Genomic DNA, 19,265 nt, shown 5'->3' on the forward strand with positions numbered 1-19,265 from the left:
TTTCCTGGCGAAAGAAAATAAATCTGACAAGGAAGTTGTTAGAGTGATCAGATTACCAGATACTGTTTAAAGGGTATGCACAGCTTTTGTACGGTCCCCACATCTGCTCTCAAAGAATGAAACACAAATATCGCATGAAACAGTATACAGAACAACGACTGCGAGAGAGAGAAACCGAATATAGAGAGGAATGAATCCTCCCTGAAAGGGTGTTTCAAAAGTTCAACCTTGGAAATAGGTTCAAAGACTAATTGTCTCAGGTAGAGCCAAGCAATGTTGCATTCCTCACTTAGAACTAACCGCCAAGCAGCCAGCTGTGTATCATTTGTCACCAGGGCACAAAATGCGTGGTCATCCTTGTAATCCACTAAGCTGCCATCTCGACCATAGCTGGTGTGATACCATCCTCCTTCTGGCTTTCTTTGGTCTTAACCTGCCTATCGGACTCGTGTTGTTCACAAACCATATCAAACACCCGTTGCTGGTAGTCTAGATTTTTCACATCGTCAGCGAGGTATTCACTTTCAAAGAAAAGGATTTTCGACTTACAAGACACGCCATTCTCCTTCTCCGGGTTCAAGATTCCCTCATGGTAGACACCCTTGGCGAGATTGTCTTGAGCCTTCTCACACAACTCAAAGTCTTCCATGGCCACTTGACGGACGAACTTGAAGTACTCTTCAAATTTGTCGCCAACTTCGAGGTGGTAGTAGTCGAACTCCATTCGAGTGACGTGCGGATCGGCTGTTGGACACACTCTGAACATGGACATCCCTCCGCCGTACACATTTAGAGTACAGTTAGGGAAGAAGTAGAGGAAGAGGCCATCATCCGGCTTCTTTGGGTCAGCGATGTGCTGCGAGAAGTTGTGCTTGTTGCGCACGGTATAGAATGTTGGCGGATAGTAGATTGAGAATGATGGATGGGTGTATTGGCAGTGCAAGCACTCCTGGTAGCCATCAACCCTGGTAGGAGGTTAGATTTTGAGGATCTCGATCAAGGAATACTCTTACATAGTCTTCCAGTTGAAGCGACCTTCGTAGCTAATGCTTCGGCGATAGGGAAGCTTGGAAAAGTCCACCTTTCCTAGCAAGTCCTCGAGTTCTGGGAAGAACTCATGGAAGCCGGGTGCTTCGTTGGAGATTGTGGAAAACAATAATCCAGTGGGAGTAAGGTGGCTACGCACCTCCTTGCCCTACTTAACATCAGCTCACGTCTTTCTTGCTCGATGACAGCATCACATACCGTTTTGGAGCAAATGACCTTCAGTTCATCGGAGGCAGGATTCAACGTCTCGCCCGAGGTACGAACAGCATACACGGGCTGCTGTGCTACTTCGTAGGGAACCTGCTCACCCACGACCTGGAATCTGGTGACGGGGCCGAGCAAGTACCAGGACTGTCATATTTCAGTCTCTTCGGGGTAACCACAGACTGCTCAATGCCTACCTTGAAGAAGACCGCCCGACGTTCCATTTGGTAAAGTGGCTCACTGCAGTACCACGAGGCAGGCAAAGTACGAGGGAGCTCAGACATTATCAAGATAAACCTTGGAAGGCGTTGGTTGATATCAAATCCTAGATAAAACAACTCACAATTGCTGTATTAACAACCTTGGAAAGAGATGTTCTCTCCCTTATATCTTTACCCAATGTCCATGTAAACTCATTGCAGATTCATTAAACATCTATCAGTAGTGCTTTGTTGCTGTCAAACCTTGAGGTAGAAGATGCGGTATATCGTTTCCCAAAAGGGTTATCCAGTCCCGTTGTTGATGTCACGGCAGACTCGGCATGCACCAGCTGACTGGAAGGTCTGAGTTGGTCTGGCCTTTTGCAGGGTCCAACTATATGCGACACATTACTCGCCCCGTTGGGAGATGCGAATGCAAAGCTCTTTTGCCAAGATATCAACGAGCTCACGGTAAAAACTTTGATTATTGTTCATTTTGAGAATTCTGGGCTTCTCAGGTCCGCCAAAACGAGGGCTTCTTTCGGTCGCAGTTGGGTATACTATGCGCTGCCTGGTACTCCGTACATGACCCAACACATATCGAGGTGGACACCGGCTGTCATGTTCATCTGATACGCCACGGGATCCATCTGATGCTGGTGGAGAATATATTTCCGAAAATCCCGAATATGAGGATCGTCCGTAAAAGCTTCAGACATCGAAATCAAGCAAAAAAGAAAGGAAACAGAATGACTATTTGATCAAAATGGAGAGTATGTAGTTCCACTAGATTGTCGATGTTTGCGAATTTGGCTGCCTGGACCAGCGGATGAGTGGCGACTGGAAACAGGCGAGGGCCAGAGAATGACAGTGGCATGATCATTTCCATCCAACCAAGGCAAGTTTGACATTTGAGAAAGAAAAGAACAAGCAGAAACCAAAGCAAAAGCAAAGCAAGCAGTGAAGAAGCCAAAGAAGCCAAAGAAGTAGAAATCCATATCGGCTTATCTTATCGCGCATCATTACGTCGCCAACTTCAACTTGGCCCAGCTTCTCTTCTCTTCATCTTTCACCATGGGCTCAGTCAAATACACCCCTCCTCCTACACCCTCTCCTCCAGCATCTTGTTACGCCATGAGTGATGATGATGAAGATGAGTACAACACCATCGCCCAGGTTGCCTCGAAAAGAGGGGTCAAGCTACTCTTCTCCAAAAGCAAGGTCAGATCAGATGTCGCGTCACGGAATATCCCAAGCTCACAGAACGCAGGTCTACGTCCACCCAACCGCCTCATCCAAAGACAATATCCCCGGCTTCATCGCCCTGATTGAACAAAAATCGACCGCGTCACAGGCATCCACATCCAACCCGAACAAGCCCAATACCCCCTCCTACTTACTCGCATGGGTTCCAGAGTCCTCACTCGGAGATGCCTATGATACATATGTCAAAGTCGACCTTGCCGACGATGACTCTCCGCCGCGCCAAAAATACCTCGTTCCGCCACTTCCGACCACTACCACCTATAAAGATCCCATCGGGCTGTATTCGTTCGCAGTACCACTCTCAGAGATCTACTCACTATTAGTAAGGCCGCCGAGCTTGGGATGGTGGTTCGGTAGCTTGGTGATCAATACGCGTGCGGGCGATGGCTTCCCCGCACTGTTCTTCCACGACGACGAATGCGAATCCACAATCTTGCAAAAGAAGAAGAGAGTTAGGGAAAGTTTTGACCCGTTCAGCAATGAGGGAAGTTTATTCTGGGGTGGCGATGAAATTCTGCGGTGGCTGCGCAGATATGTGGAGGTCGAGCGATCATCGGTGGATCGCAACGTCTATCTTATCGACCCATCGGCGGAAGATCAGTTATCTTTCGGTCGGCCAGTGAGTCAAGGAGATCGGTCGTTGTCAGCTAAGGCGCAGCCCCAACCAGCCGCTACTTCTGCTCAGGCTGGAACGCCTGATGCCAGTATGGATCCCTTCATGAAGACCCTCAAGGAAACCAGGTGGAAAGTGCTGGAACAGCTCAGCAAGATCACCACCTTCACCCGCCGGACGGCAAACGATATCGCCGAAAACCCTCGTATACCACCTCAAATGCGCCGTTTAATGAAGAATCCCGAAATTCAGACCCTGCAAGATGAGTTCGATAGCGCCCGTGTGTATCTGGCTCGCTGGGCGATGAGCGTGGCCGAGCAGAGTGACAAAGAGCGCAATGCACGTATATGGACCGCGCAGGACATACTGGAGAAGGAGAACAGCTCGGTCGGCGAGTTTGAGATCTTGGAGCTGGAGACCGGGAACCTAGGTCTCCAGGAGCGTCGCCGAGTTCTTCAGCTTCCGGAATGGGAAGGTTTCTTCGATCCAGTATCGGGGAGGCTTCAAGTAACGAGCGAAGAAGTCAAAGAGCGCATCTTCCATGGAGGTCTGGATCCCAATGACGGCGTCCGAAAGGAAGCTTGGCTATTCCTAATGGGTGTATACCCGTGGGACAGCAGTCGAGAAGATCGACAGGCAATGATGAACTCCAAGCGGGATGAGTACATCCGACTCAAAGCCGGATGGTGGGAGCGGATGGTAGAGGGTAACTCGACCATTGAGCAATTCGATCACTGGAAGGAGCAGAAGAACCGGATAGGTATGACAAATGGGAACTTCTTGTATGCCAATCGCTAACAGTTCCACAGAGAAGGATGTTCACCGCACGGATCGCACCATCCCATTGTTTGCGGGCGAAGATATCCCTCATCCTGACCCGGATTCTCCCTTTGCGGAAACTGGCACCAATGTTCACCTGGAACAGATGAAAGACATGCTTTTGACGTATAATGAGTTCAATCCAGATCTTGGCTACGTTCAGGGTATGAGTGATCTGCTTGCGCCGATCTACGCCGTCATGCAGGACGATGCTGTCGCCTTCTGGGCGTTCGTTGGGTTTATGGACCGCATGGTATGATAGTGTCACATTTTTTTTTTCTGACAAGACTAACCTTTCTGATCCAGGAACATAATTTCCTGCGCGACCAATCTGGAATGCGTGGGCAGCTGCTGGCTTTAGATAACCTCGTCCAGCTCATGGACCCACAGCTTTACTTGCATCTCCAGTCCGCCGATAGCACCAATTTCTTCTTTTTCTTCCGGATGCTATTGGTTTGGTACAAGCGCGAGTTTGACTGGAGTGACGTCTTGCGTCTATGGGAGACGCTTTGGACCGACTACTACTCCAGTAGTTTCCATTTGTTCATTGCTCTGGCTATCCTCGAGAAGCACAGAGATGTCATCATGGACCACCTGAAACACTTCGACGAGGTGCTGAAATACAGTATGTCCACATCCATAAACATATATTTACTCCCGCTGACCTGACTCCCAGTCAACGAGCTATCTAACACCATGGAACTCGTGCCAATTCTCACTCGCGCCGAATCACTATTCAAGAGATTTGAACGATCAGTCCAGGCCATTGACAAAAAGGACAACTTTCCTGCTGCCCCAACTGCTCACCAGCGTCGCCCAGGCGCCTCTGGCTCAGATCCCTCAAACAAGGGCAAGTCACCTCGGCAGTCTGCCGCTGGTTCAAGCACCGGGGTTAGTGGGTCATCTTCCCTTCAAAATGCCGTGAACGCCGACAAGCCCAAGGTGATCTCTCCTGAGCTCCGGGAACTGCTTCGCAAGGACATCCCATGGAGTCGACAACAGAATTCATAATTTGTTTTCTTTTCGTTCTGGTAACCTACCTCAGCCCATCTTGCCTCAAACCCCTTATGTCGCGACTTCCTACTCGGTCTGCCTATGATTTACGATTGATTCATGTATATTTTGACGTTTTTCTTTTCTTTTCTTTTCTTTTCTTCTTCTTTCTTTTTGGCTTAGGTCGGTAGTAGAGCCGTATTTGGTATTGGTGTTTGCTACGATATCTTCAATTGAACAATGAACTCTGAACAAGCTTATCTTTCTCGCTTGCGCTGGAAAAATGGCCACTTGGAACCAGTACATCCCCCGGGGCCTACGGCTTTGAGTTGTAACCTTGGAAGCATTTCAAGGTTTCGATAGGCTTACTAGACAGGAAGGATAAGTTCTCGATATACAAATTTAGGTATTCACTATACACATCTAACTACATGCCTGACGGCGACAACATCCACCACTATTTGACACAACCCCTCAGTAAACTATACATCTTCGTCATAAATGTCCGTCGAACTACTTTCTGGTGTGAACCAGCTTTCCCTGAACCCAGACGTTCTTCACATTGCGATCATCGCCACTCCACATCCACTTCTGGATCTGTTCCTGCCAGGTCTCATCGCCAAACAGATCCACATTGCCAACGGTGCCAGTCGCAACAGCACGAGAAACAAGGGCATTGGTAGAGGAGGCATCAAGAGGACTAGTAGTGCTGTTCTTGACAGCACCAAGCTCAATCAACTGCGCATCCCAGATCATACCCTTATCAAAGCCGCCAAGATCAGCGGCCATGTCAACGACTGCGGCGCCTCCGCGCGTAGCAAGGTACAAAGCCTCATCGACAGTCAGCTTCTCGCTTCCGTCGGATGTCTTGTTACCAGTTTCGTCCTGGTACTCGGAGCTGTATTGCACGAGGCGAGAGATGAGACTGGCCTGGCGGGCTGCCTCCAGGATACTGGGGCTGTAGCCGCCGCTAACATCAGTGCCCAGACCGACTGTGACGCCTTGGTCGAGCATGAAGCGGACGGGAGCGAGACCGGAGCCGAGGGCAGAGTTGGAGGCTGGGCAGTGAGCGACTTTTGATCCTCGGGTGCGGATGAGTGTTAGCTCTTCTTTGGTGAGGTGGACGCCGTGAGCCAGAATGGTTCTGTTTGTGAGGAGATTGGACTTGTCGTAGACGTCAGCGTAGCTGGTCGAGTCGGGGAATAGCTTCTGGACGAGCTCGACTTCCGAAGTTGACTCCGAGATGTGCGTTTGGATGTGCAGAGGTGGGGAGTAGGAGGCTGCGAGCTTGCCGAGGCCATCGAGGGACTCCTTTGAACAACTGGGGGCGAATCTGGGGGTGATGATTGGGTTGATCAATGTGCCCTTGGGGTCAAGAGTGTGGATGTAGTCGATGGTTGACTTTGTGGCATTGAAACCCTGCTCGGCTGACTGGTCGACGTAGTACGATGGGCATTGGTCTTTGTTATCCATGCAGACACGGCCGATGAAGGCGCGCTGACCGTGGGAGTGACAGAGGGCAGCAAGTGCATTTGTTGCTGGGACATGGATGGTTGCAAAGTACGAAGCGCATGTTGTGCCGTGGGCCAGAGTGCGTGCTACGACTTGGTCGTAAACACGAAGGCCTTCTGGTGGCGTCTTCTTCGGATCAGTCTGCTGGTTCTTGGGGTCCGACTTGGCGCCGAAGCTGGCTTCCACAGGGAAAGTGTACTCGTTCAGCCAGTCGAGCAGACCGGATGATCCAAAGAGTCCAATATTAGGGAACTGTGGGGCGTGGATGTGGGTGTCTGTATGCATTAGTTTTGGCCCCTTTTCAATTTATTTCGGTGAGAAGTGAGACATACCAATGAAACCAGGGAAGAAGAATTCATTACGTTCATCATTGGACTTCACAATTTTGACCTTGGTTGCCTTGGCGTTTGCATTGCTGGCATCGGCATCGGCCCAGCCGTGGCTTGAGAGGAACGATTTGAAGCTGGCGTCGTCGTGAACACTCCAGTCATATCCTTTGATACGGCCATCAGTTCCAACCCAGAGAGCACCTTGGGTACGGGCCAACTCGGGCTTTGTCGAGCTCGAGTTCAGTCGGGGCAATTGAACGAATGTGCCACGATACACGGTGTAAGGGTAGGTCGCGGCCAGGGCACAGGCATTGAACAATGTCAATGCCACCCATATGGCGGACACACTTATAGACAACCTGGAGGAATTTAGAAACATGACTTGACTTGATGCAGTTTGATGCTTACTCTCATTACAACCTGGCGAGGGCGATGGTTCATATATCATCGACTTCGGAATTGAAGCAACCCGAATAGGCATGCATAAGAAGTGTAAGATTACACATTTGATATGGTCACATTGAACTGTGTACACAGTCCAAGCTATAGTTCTGAAGGTTATACTTGCTGCATTGGACGACGATCCTCATCTTAACCATGCAGGGCAAAAGGTGAGAAGAAGAAGTCTAGACACGGTGTTCGGCTGCTTCCGGTCAGATTACGCGTATTTACCAGATGTCAGCACTAACTGCGTGGGCCACGTGCGGGTGAGTGCGGGTGTATGGTCATCTTGTGTATGGTATGGTAAGAGGGGGGCCTGACAAGTGAAACCCTAGTTCGATCGCAGGATCTATACACTTCCCAATGTGGGAGGAGAGAGCGAGTTGGTCTTCCACTTTGCGCCACCTCATTCATAGCCCCATTCTTCTTCATTTTGTCACTGGCCCCTTCCCTTTCTCTAAACCCGCAGTACCCTTCATCTGTCCTGAGACAGCCTCCGACGGCAGCAGCCGTCGGTTGCAAACCCACCTGTCTCTCCACCACGATGGACAACCCCACACCCGACCGGCAACCCGAAAGGACATTCCAAGGTTCGAGACAGAGGCATTGGGATAACAAAAAACAAAACAAAAACATACAACAGTGAGGATTCGCTGGTGGTCACCCACCCAACTACTAACTCACCGGCGTGTGGCTTAAGTACGGCTGAGCGGACGGGAAGCCCTGTTCTCCACACCCTGTGGTCGTATGTGACAGATGAAGTCTTGCGAAGATTCATATCGGAGGCGCTTATGAGCATTCATTTACTCCTAATTCCAGGACATCACCCGGTCATTGACCTCGTGCATTTTGAGGAGGGGCATAAGGATGCACCCTAGGTGCACGGGCTGATTCAGCTGATGCATGAAATAAGAGAGATCGCTTGATAGAGGATGGAGCCTACAGCAACTACCTCTCTAAATCAGAAGACCGCGATGGCGGTCTAATGTCGCAGAGAGAGGACCGTGGCTGGATGGTAGGCGCAGTCAGCAGCAAACAAAGATCAGTCTGAGATACCACGAAGTAAACGAGGTTCAAAATGTTGAAAAATGAGTACAAACTATACGTGCCTATTTCGAAGGCCCCCAGGGGCCTGTACACCTAGGTCTTCTCTTCCCGGGCTACCGTAGATACCCACTTCCAGGGGGTCTTCGGGCCGGAACGATACCCGAAATGCTGGAATTGACCCTGGCCGCCATGCAACCGCAAATCTGTGTCGTTTACGTTGCTAGGCTACCCTCAGGGCGCGTGACCTTAGATACGCGAAGCTTGGTCATGTGCCCCCGCCTTGTTAATATGCAAGTACCCCGGCTTTCCAAAGTTCTCCCCTCCCCCTCCTTCACTATTACCTGTCCGTTGTTTTTCAGACACTCGAACACATTGCATACGTACAGACTGATTATTCCAAAAGCCTCTGGATTCACCACCCATCAGATCCTTCCTAGTTTCACATATCTTCTTTTTTTTATGCGCAAATCTTAGTTTCACCACCGGTATCTCTTCTAAGCACATATTCTGCTCTTTTCTCACATTCTCGGTTAATGCCGCTTAATTGGTTCCGATTTCTCTTCGATCTTTAGGTTGCGACCTTGCAAATTGAACTTCTTCCAAGATGGTGGAAACATCTGCACTTGATTCCGAAGCCACTCAACCTGCTGTCAAGTCTAAGGCCGCGAGATTCAATGCCCATATGCTGAAAAGACTACAAGCTGCAGTCACGAAAGACCCAGAGGTCAATTTGGCCGAGAAATTTCCCGCAGACTATTCAACGCGTCTCATGGAAATGAAAGCACTCATGGAAAGCTCTCCAGGTATTACATCTTGGTCCTCCGCTCTTTAGCGCAGCTAATATCATTGTTGCCAGAGAACACCAAACCTAGCCCTCGAGGCCGTACAGAACCCGATGAAGACATCCGACAAACCCTTTGCGCATCAGACCCGGTTGAGACTATATTTCCCCTTTCGGATGCAGTTACAAAATTAGTCCAGTCGGTGTCACAAACTGCGGCGAACTTGCCAGTCGGACTCTCTCAACGGCTGTCTCAGGTTCTAGAGAATAGTGAGATTCTGTGGAAATCACCCTTCCCTCGCCAAAAAGGGGTGTTCAAATGCTCCGCAGACATAGTTGTCAAAGCGGTGCGCAATTTGGAGCGATACACCCAATATACCACGTTACAATATCTTGAGCTTCATAGGCCAAATATCCTAGCACCAAAACCACATGGTTTAGTGTGTATGAGTGGGGTTTCTCTGATTTTCATGAGTCATATACCATCCATACCTCTCGGGAAAGTGTGGCATATGCTCGATCATTATCAAAAGTCCTTCCTCAGCAACCAACTCAGCATGATAATAACCGATCTACGAACTCTTCCTTTTACAGAAGGGTCTCCTTTTGGGGGGACGGCAGGTGAGGGCTGTACAGATATCAGAAGACATGTTCGAACAAGCAAGAGGCCTATCACCACCTTCGAAGACTTTGAAACATTTTTATATTCAAGTCCGCATGCGGGCGGCGATGTGTTCGTCAAGTTTCTCCGTCAATTATCACCGTCATCTTCCGAACTTCCGGTCTCTCGCATTATTTTCACACACGGAGACATAAGTCCGGACAATGTTATGGTTGAATTAATCGACAACAACTACAAAATTTCTGGGATCATTGACTGGGAGTATAGCGGTTTTTACCCTGATTATTATGAGTCTGTCCGATGCACAAACTCTATCACCCCGTATGAGAATGATGACTGGTTTTTGTACCTGCCAGAGTGTGTCTCGCCAAGTATCTACGCTCAATGGTGGCTTCTCGATCGAGTTCGAGAATCGAGAGTCGTTTAAGGAGGCACGCCAGGGTCAACCAAATTGCCTTCTGCACAACGACACTATCAGACAACTGCAACCCTTTTCTCACTCAAATAAATGTTTTGTGCTCCATGCGAAGCTCACAAGCATTGCGTGCAGATCGGACACCGCAGCAAACTCACACCTCAGAGTCTCAGCCTCCTTAAAACAGGAAACAAGGACGGAATTTATGGACCAGTGGGGCCTCCACCCAAGCTCCGACAAATATCGGGGCTGAGCGTCCGTCGTCCTCTGGGGCGACTGCTTGAACTTGTGGAGCTTCGAGCTCAAATCTGACGGTCTGAACATATTGTAACCAAAGTCTGCTCGTAGCTGATTTCGCACAGTGGCGGTCACATCGCTGTTTCGGGCAATCAGGGCGTACTTTCTCTGCGAACAGGCGACCCACGTTGAGACCACCCAGCGACGCCTCGTAAGAGGAAGTTGATAAATGGTTCGAGCAAACGGCTATTGAAATCGGAGAGGCGGCACGGACAGATGAGCAAAGGGCGACGGCCCGGCGTCTTATGTGCACCTGGAAAGATTGCTTCGTCCGCTCGGTTAAAGAACTCCGCGCCACCGATCTGATCGCGCACTTGATAGATTTACTTCCAGAAGCAAACCCCGCCAAGGCAAAGGTTCCCCTTCATACGGTGGGAGTACCGGGGGCGGAGCGGGCACATTCGGAGCAACTGCTTTCTTCCTCTGCGATGAATTCGTTTTCGACTTAGCGGTCTTCTTCCCCATTCAATTCCCAACAGTCGCGATACTTAAAAAAGTAAAACAAAAACATACAACAGTGAGGATTCGCTGGTGGTCACCCACCCAACTACTAACTCACCGGCGTGTGGCTTAAGTACGGCTGAGCGGACGGGAAGCCCTGTTCTCCACACCCTGTGGTCGTATGTGTTCAATGTAGCTTCGCACGAATCTATGAAAGACAAATTCAACAATGAAATCCCATGTGCTGCCTGATACGAAGTGAGCACCTGAAGCAGGGTGAGTTGCTTAATTAGAACCAGAAAGGTTTTTGGCATCTAGACAAGGTACACGAAGCGACTACCTAATTTATTGTAAATTGAATGAATGATCTATTTATTTCCAATTTGCTGAGCTATCCCAGTAACATGCAATTTCCGTGGTTCTTCTAGGAAGAAACTACTCCTTCAACCAGGGATCAGAGAGTATTTCCTGTGCAGTTCCACGTTCCTCTGGCCGCCATCGCAGCATTCTTGAGACAAAATTCAAAAACATCTGCTTCTCGTCCCCTTCGAGAACCGTAAGCCTTTTTCGAATCCTTGCTCTTTTGAAACGAGACCAGAGAATTTAAATTGACCTGCTCAAAAATTAGTAAAACGATTTTGAGCACTGCGTTTTTGTAATCGAAATACCATCATGTTTAAAATATCGCGAACTGCGAATTTCTCGCTTAAGGAGATCCTCTGGTGGAGAGCTGATCATGGAGATAATAGATGCTAGATACTTCTCCTCGCTGTAGGATGAATCTGTGGACGATGTTGAATAATCAAACGGTCCGGTCCCACAAAGCAATTCCCAGATCTAGCCAAGGTGTTAGAATATCTAGGACACGAAACCTCAAAGCTCATTGGATCTCACCAATGCGCCTAGATTCCATATATCAACGCTATAGCCCCAATTGGCTCCAATGATAACCTCTGGAGCTCGAAACCCATTTGGTTGAATGGGATAATTATGAGGAGCCTTGTCCCCAAAAACTGAAAGCCCAAAATCCATGATGACTGGCCTACCTAGGCTACTTACCTAAAAGCCAAAGTTGTTACGAGAAAGGTATATTGTTCAATCCTTGAAAACTTTCTAAGGCAGCGGACTCTCTCTTTCATCTCGAATGACTAAGTCAAGTAAAGAGTGATCACTAAGAGCTATCAGGATGTTGTCGGACTTAAGATCTGCTTTTTCTTAGCTTCTCAATCAGAGAATGATTTTCTGGACACAAGATCGACCTGTATGAATAACATGACACTGAATGTGGAGATAATGAAGGCCCATTATGACCATCTGAATGATAGCCCTTAGAACATCGGGTGGAAGAACGCTCCCTTGAAAGCGCTCTTTTAGCATCCACAGGGGCTCATAAAGTAGATCAAACACCATGCAGATATGGTTGCCATGCGGCCCTGACAGCTCGAATGAATCGAGCAAAGTGCGAACAAAATACCGGCCTTCGTCGGTTGAACTTGTTCAGTTTATACTCTGTGTAATTCATAATTCCTTTTGCGCATTTTCTTTAGACTTGTAGTTATTTGCATTGACCTTTATCGCGACATAACGTGGAGGAAGGCATCGCCACCTTAAAAGTCAAAGAATGCACATTTCATGGTGTTCTAGGACATACTGGTAAAGATCCTTAGCCAGCCATACTGTCGAGCTGGTACCCCACCCAAGCTTGAGAATCACTTGATATCTGTTGGCAAGAATCGCATGGAGTTGAATTGGATAGAAATGCCTGTGGTTATAATGGGGTGCGCGTTCTTCTTCAACACATTGGGAAGCTCGGATAAAACTAGCAGGGTTCGAATGGAATTTCAAAGGACTTGATCGCAAGAAACCAAGTGGAGAGAGTTTTACTAGTCTTGGCATGAACTTCATTGTGTGTTCGAAACTTTGAGTTGGATATAACGTCTTACGAAGAGGTATAGCACCCAAGGGGTGAAGCTATTTTGATTTTGGATCCGTGACGATGCCTGATAATGCCTAGTTTTCGACCGCTTTCCACACCGCTTCATAATTACCACGTATTTTAACACGCCTTTGGCCGTGGCGATAGTGAAGCTACCGAAGCCTGCTACAATGCTTGGATTGTACGGACTCAGGCGATGAGGCCATACTTTGAACCACAAATCTATTTCTGCCTACGGGATGATGATGGCCCACTCGTAGTCAGAGCGGGTGGGCTCCATGATGAAAATCACTCCAGTATCGTAATTATTGCCAGATATTGAAGAAAGTTACCATTCCCGCTGTTATCCGGTGTGATACGACTAATCTACTGTCGGCTTCAAGCTAATTGATATTCCCATGACCCGTATGTGTCTACTCCGTAGTACGGAGTACTACCGACGATATTGCCGACTGAAGAGATGTGGCGGGGTGGAGCATGTTGGATCACTGCCCAGGTGGGTGCGTTGGGCCAAGGATAACACGTTTGGGAGGAAAAGAGGATATGGACCCCATGCAGCTGATCTCTCTCCCCCCTCCTGCCCTTTTCTTTTTCCTCTCCCCATACTAGGATCACCGTGACTCAGGGCTCGATTCTTCTTTTCGCGACTTGCCAGCAGCTTATACACCGCAACATACGAGTTCACAACTCGACACACATTCAACCGAAGGGTCAATTTACATCATCGGACATTAATTTCCAAATGATTCCTGATGGTGATGATGCCAATCACGCGACGAGATCTCTGATCTCCACAGATCGACGCTAATGCGGGACTACTCTCACTTAGGCAAGGCACAGTCATTTCTATGATGTGCCCAGGAAAGCTCAGCTTGTTGTCCTCCGAAGGGGCTAAGTGTTACTCCATACGGAGTAATTTGAACGGAGTACTCCGCCCCCAGTGACACGGGAAGTGATTCAAAAGAGAGAAGAAAATGATGATTTGAACGTTTGGGTCGTTATAAAGTCGGAGTGCTTCAGGGTTTTTGACCTTTTGTGTACGTATATCTATCTCCAGACTTCTCAGGTGGGTTTTACTATCAGGTAGATATCCAAACTTGACTGGAGACGAATTTACTCTTCGCTTAAGGAACTTTTTTTAGCTCCCAAACATTGTTGAGATCTCACCGACCTTTCTCATTTTGGTGTTTTGAGTTTTTCACGTATGCAAGATGCATCTCAACTATCGATTTAACAGTGGGGCTGTATCTCAGCTGAAGGTCCGCACAAAACCTGCACTATGGTACTCCATACTTCGGTTTCTTCCAATCTAAAGAACAACCTTGGAAGCATCTTTCCTTCCCCCCTCTCATCAATTTGTTCGACAAAATGGCTTGTCCGCCGTCCTTCGAGCCATATGTGCTGACGGAGCTTGATCACACTCTTCCGCCTGTTCATGTGTCTGGCTTCCTCACGTTTCGTCTCAAGGAACCAATTGATGCAATACCTGTTCTTGAGGCAGCTGTTGCACGGCTCGTCCACCTTTTACCGTTTTTAGGTGGGAATGTGGCTTCATCAACTAGGATACCGGGCAAGAAAAATGTCCTAGAAGTTCAACCCCCATCAGAATCCTTCTGGTCTCAACATCCCATGCTCGTCATCAAGAGGCACGATCTTTCAATAGACCCTGGATTCTCGTCATCTGTGGTCTCCTCTGATGATATTTCCAACGAAACCTTTCTCCCAATTGGGTACGAATTCACTGGAGTCGATCCTGTCTGGCGGTTCCAGGCAAATGTGATGCTTGACGGGGTCATTGTATCCTTCTCTCTCAATCATCAAGCGCTTGATGGTGTTGGAGCAATGTGCGTCATCGATGCCTTTGCAAAGTGCTGTCAGAACCCAAACAGCGATGCTGCCTCGCTACCAACAAGCCCTGAAAAACAAAGCAAATTCCGGAAAGCCATATCTGGTCTTGCCAATGCCTCTCAATTGACCGGCGCACTAGATCACAGCAGTCCGACCGAAGTTGCAAGTCACTCGGTCGATATCGACGAACTCAATCAAAATGCCCACAACCCCGTTTCTAGGAAGCTTGTCCTCAATGCGGAAAAAAATAAAACAGCTTCGGAAATCATGTGCTGAGCAAGCTCAGCCCAGTGACCAAGGAGCACCTGTGTCTGGGAATACAATTGTTACTGCTATCTTGTGGATATGCTTGATCAGAGCTCAATTCGGACCAGATGCTGCAGGCGCCCCGCCACCAGACCTGTCTTCTGCCGCAATGGTGTCTAATCTTCGCTCTAAGATCCGCCCAAACCTGCCTATGACGTATTTGGGAAATACGGTAGGGCATGCTTGGTCAAGTTTTTCAGTCGAGCAAGTCCTATCTTCGATCTCTCATCTCAACTATGACTCCCGCGCAGCGGCCTACATGGATCCTCAATATATGAAAGTTGTTGCAGCTGCTGCAAATAGGCTTCAAGATGCAGTTCGAAGCATTTCAGAGCGTTCCGTTCGAGATCTCGTATCCGAGAAGAACGCGGCTGACGACTGGGCAGCTCAGCCTACCATCGCTGATCTCCATGTGAGCTCATTGCGTCAGTTCAACTTATATGCACTTGACTTCGGATCTTTACTGGGGAGAACGAGCGATTTTGATATGCCAGAAAGTCGATTTGCTGGGTTGGCCTGGATCCTGCCATCGCGTGGCAACCCTCAGTTCGCCCCATGGGAGGTGAGGTTGACACTACAGCCGGCGGCTATGGAGAGAATTCAAAAGGATCCATTACTGAGGTGGCTCTCATCGGATGGGATGTCAAAGCTATAATCTGGTATAGACCTTTGTCTTGCTACGTACCTTCATTGTTGAAAATTTTATGGCATACATGCACCTGTGATTTTCCATTACACCAGCCCTGAATATCAGAGCTGCCGAAGTGCTCGAGGTCCGTTACTTGACAGAGCTCAGCACTGTAAGATGATTTTGTATCTTGATATTGGCCGCGTTAGCGAGACACCAAAATTTTCGGCTTGATTTCATTCGTCCCTCCAGAATCTAGGTGACTTTGAAGTACCTTTGGAATGTCTTCCAAGGATGGTTCCTAATCAGCGGTGGAAGATCTGTAGCACTGTGTCTGATATTGATGACTTTGGGCTTACTTCCATCAGAGTCCGCTGGCTGCTCCATACTTATGTCAAAACCGAGAGTTCCCTCTAGTTGATTTATTAAGGGTCGGACCGCACTCGCCGGTGGGTCTTGTATTGTATGGTAATCTTACACACTCAAAGCCCTGAGGACTGGCTAAAATCCGTGTTATGAAATGTAAATTACATTACGACTGAAAGGTTCCCTGTCAACCATGGATTTACGAGATCTACGGGGAACTTAAATTATTGACCAATCAGTGAGCGCCAAAGAGGCCAAGGTGGGTCAGGTGGCTTTGACAGATCAACGAAAGAACTCTGGAAGGTAATTGCAACGCATACTGCGCAAGAATCAACCATGTCAGCTAGCGACGCCTCATCCACCACGCCAAGAAATGTCTGTCAGCGTAATACCTCTGCCTAAAAGATCGCTAGAGAACCTTGTCATTCGGCGGCCCCTGAGACTCACTCAGGAGTTTGAAATGCGCCTTGGGTTTCTTTTGCGACTTCGTACCCCAGATCACCCTTTCTCCAACCAGTCTCAGCAGCACACAACGTAGTGATTGCATCACAACCAACCTTCATTTCTCAAAATGAACCAGCTCCGCGAGACCTTACTCGGTCCCTCGCCTCACGGCCCTGACGATATACAAGGAGCCGACGGCATCGCCCATGATCGTGAAGATGTGCGAATGTCAATCGCTAGAGGCCAACTCGACGAGCTCCGGAAATCCGTCCTTTTCAATCGGACCTGGATCATAAACAGTCGGTACTGTGAACTCGGAGACGGTGTGGATTCCCTCGTGGGCTACCTTCATCATATCTGGTATGCCTACTACCAGCTCAGTCGACACACACCGCACGAAGCCGCCGAGCACGACTCTCTTGTCCTCGATATCCTCCGCATTCAGGGTCGAGGCCCGCTGACCAGACCCGTTGCTGGCAATTACGGGATCGACATTGCACGAACCGTTGAAGGCGCGGTGTGGAATGATATGCCATTCTTAGTGACTGACATGACTGAGGTTTGGATGAGCGACTTCGCAACCATGTCTGGAGCGCATCGTCTCAACTTCTCGTCCTTTTTAGCTAAGCTAGCTTCCACTCGCATCAGCAAAGATAGGATGTGTCAGGTCGCGATCATACTCTTCCGTTATACGTTTGAGTATCCCCAAGAAGTCTATGCCTTCAATGATCCGGACATTGAGGGCGCAGAAAGAACCCTCAGAGGTCTTCAACTTCAGCAGCTTCTTCCATCTGTCTTCGTGTGGATCAAAGAGGCAGGGAACAACCTGCTTCTACTCTCGGAAGTCTCGTGGGATGATTGTCCCAGCACTATTGGCCACGGAGGCTCATTGTTTGTGGAGTCCGAGTTTGGAAAGCAGGCTGGAAATGGAATGAGCCCATGGAGGTGGATGTTTTGGTTGAAGCGACTTCATGAGTTCCAAGATCAAGCCATCAAAGTTGGCGAGAAAGGCGTGGAGGATTTGTGCAAAGATTCTATCAGTCACATGCTTTCCGATGCAAAAACCCGGAATTCGGAGGTTTTGAGGGCTTATGAATCTGGGAGTGAGTTTCTTCGTCAGGAAGTTCATCTATCGGCTCTTCAAAAGATCTTGGATGGCGAGGGAGTATGAACAGGCTATATTCATCGGGGAGGATGAAGACGAGGATATTGAAAGTTGACCATGTCTTGGTTCATCGTCAAGCCATTGCGTCTACTTCGGAAAAGGCAGTAATCAAAGAACCATCAAACTCCGTAATCAGTTGCCATCGCCTATGTCCGGCACTCCCTAAACCGAGATCTTTCAAAGTCCGGTATCGCCCATCGCTCCATCCACTCGCATTTTAGAATATCCTGCGCAGTTGGCCTCTTCTCCAGCTCAAAAGACAGCATCGACTGTAACATATCCAAAACCGCAGCTTTCTCTTCTCCGTCAAAACATGGAAATCCAGCCTGCTCACGTGGGATTTGAATATGCTTTTCAAACCGGTCTTCCCAGGACCTCACCTGCCGGTCTTGATTTGGTTTTCCACTTTCGTCAAAATATCCATGGCGTGCCGCCCACTTCTCCCACCACCGCAGTGGTAATTTCCCTAGAACATCAACCTGCTCAGCTGTGATATCGTCTGGCGTTGCAAGTATGTCCTCAAAATAAGAGGCGCTGGCCGAGGATTATCCATATAGAACATGCGAGCGTCCAAATGTCGGCTGGAAAGGAAAGACCACGTTCTGGCTCAAATTTTGCTTCGGGGGGCATAAAGGACAGAGGGGCGTGTGACTTATATCTGGACTGTGTAGAAGGCCTCCACGCCTCTCCAAAATCACCGAGAAAGACTTTGGACTCTGCGGGAGAGAAATCCTCCGAAGATTTACCAAGCCAGGTAGGAGGGACGACGCTAGAGGGAACACTAGACTCCAAGGGGCTGGCCATCAGAACGAACAACTGGTTCTGGCGCGGGCGAACCGTAATTTTCGTACAGCTCGTCAATCGAAAACTTGTCGAAATCAGATGGGAGGCATAGAAGCATGTTGCTAATATGGAGGTCTGATTTAGTTGTTGTGTAAGCACAGTGTTGTAAAGGTATAAATAATGGCGACTAACCTCCGTGAACAACTCCTTTACTATGGATGTATTCCACAGCGAGCAAAACCTGCACAATAAGCGAGCGAGCTGTAGCAGTCTGAAACATGCGTTTGTATGACCCTTCCCTCGCACCCGAGAGACTGCACATTGCGAGGGCTGTCACATAGCAAGGATGGATGCCATTCGGGCCAAGGAGAACGAAATTATCTTTGATAGAGGGTATCATTGCATTCCCTGGATGCTCTGGGTGCACAAATGAAGAAGAATGATTGAGGTAATTAAGGATGTCAACCTCTCGATCGTTTGAATCAGCCGTTCCAACTTTCACTGCGACGTATGAATTCGACTGGTAGTCCCGGCAGAGCCAGGTGGTTGAATAGGCTCCATAGCCTAGCTTGTGAGCCACTCTGTATCGGGATTGGAGAACATCACCTATCAGAATAGGATGATATCCACCAGGCTGGTACTTTTCAAGTCTCTCGACTTCTTCTATCGGGACATATTTGAAAGGGAGTGGGCCAGAGTCAGCACTTGACGAGAAGTTCTTTGGAGTGACGATTGACTTGCGCGCAATTCCCTGACAGAAAA

The 19,265-nt window shown here is 48.7% G+C and overlaps 6 protein-coding genes across 6 annotated transcripts; 4 read left to right on the forward strand and 2 right to left on the reverse strand.

Annotated features, from left to right (window-relative positions):
* Positions 1-367: 367 nt before the first annotated feature.
* N7506_007183 (aromatic ring-hydroxylating oxygenase subunit alpha) lies at positions 368-1,535 on the reverse strand (the record flags this gene model as incomplete). Its single annotated transcript, XM_056956476.1, has 4 exons — positions 368-965; positions 1,014-1,195; positions 1,246-1,398; positions 1,449-1,535. The coding sequence occupies 4 exons, from the start codon at positions 1,533-1,535 to the stop codon at positions 368-370; spliced, it is 1,020 nt and encodes a 339-aa protein (XP_056810810.1).
* A 990-nt stretch (positions 1,536-2,525) lies between these two features.
* Positions 2,526-5,160, forward strand: N7506_007184 (GTPase-activating protein GYP7; the record flags this gene model as incomplete). The annotated part of the gene is made up of 5 exons (XM_056956477.1): positions 2,526-2,672; positions 2,722-4,090; positions 4,140-4,402; positions 4,456-4,774; positions 4,826-5,160. 5 exons carry the CDS (start codon positions 2,526-2,528, stop codon positions 5,158-5,160), a joined length of 2,433 nt encoding a protein of 810 aa, XP_056810811.1.
* Positions 5,161-5,655: 495 nt separating this feature from the next.
* N7506_007185 (uncharacterized protein) lies at positions 5,656-7,362 on the reverse strand (the record flags this gene model as incomplete). The annotated part of the gene is made up of 2 exons (XM_056956478.1): positions 5,656-6,929; positions 6,987-7,362. 2 exons carry the CDS (start codon positions 7,360-7,362, stop codon positions 5,656-5,658), a joined length of 1,650 nt encoding a protein of 549 aa, XP_056810812.1.
* Positions 7,363-9,075: 1,713 nt separating this feature from the next.
* On the forward strand, positions 9,076-10,301 carry N7506_007186 (uncharacterized protein; the record flags this gene model as incomplete). Its single annotated transcript, XM_056956479.1, has 2 exons — positions 9,076-9,274; positions 9,328-10,301. 2 exons carry the CDS (start codon positions 9,076-9,078, stop codon positions 10,299-10,301), a joined length of 1,173 nt encoding a protein of 390 aa, XP_056810813.1.
* Positions 10,302-14,331: 4,030 nt separating this feature from the next.
* Positions 14,332-15,772, forward strand: N7506_007187 (Transferase; the record flags this gene model as incomplete). The annotated part of the gene is made up of 2 exons (XM_056956480.1): positions 14,332-15,024; positions 15,068-15,772. The coding sequence occupies 2 exons, from the start codon at positions 14,332-14,334 to the stop codon at positions 15,770-15,772; spliced, it is 1,398 nt and encodes a 465-aa protein (XP_056810814.1).
* A 910-nt stretch (positions 15,773-16,682) lies between these two features.
* N7506_007188 (DUF3632 domain-containing protein) lies at positions 16,683-17,726 on the forward strand (the record flags this gene model as incomplete). Its single annotated transcript, XM_056956481.1, has 1 exon — positions 16,683-17,726. One exon carries the CDS (start codon positions 16,683-16,685, stop codon positions 17,724-17,726), a length of 1,044 nt encoding a protein of 347 aa, XP_056810815.1.
* Positions 17,727-19,265: the final 1,539 nt, after the last annotated feature.

The sequence above is a fragment of the Penicillium brevicompactum genome, assembly GCF_028827555.1.
Source record: "Penicillium brevicompactum strain IBT 35665 chromosome Unknown utg000005l_segment0_segment0, whole genome shotgun sequence".
Lineage (NCBI taxonomy): Eukaryota > Fungi > Ascomycota > Eurotiomycetes > Eurotiales > Aspergillaceae > Penicillium > Penicillium brevicompactum.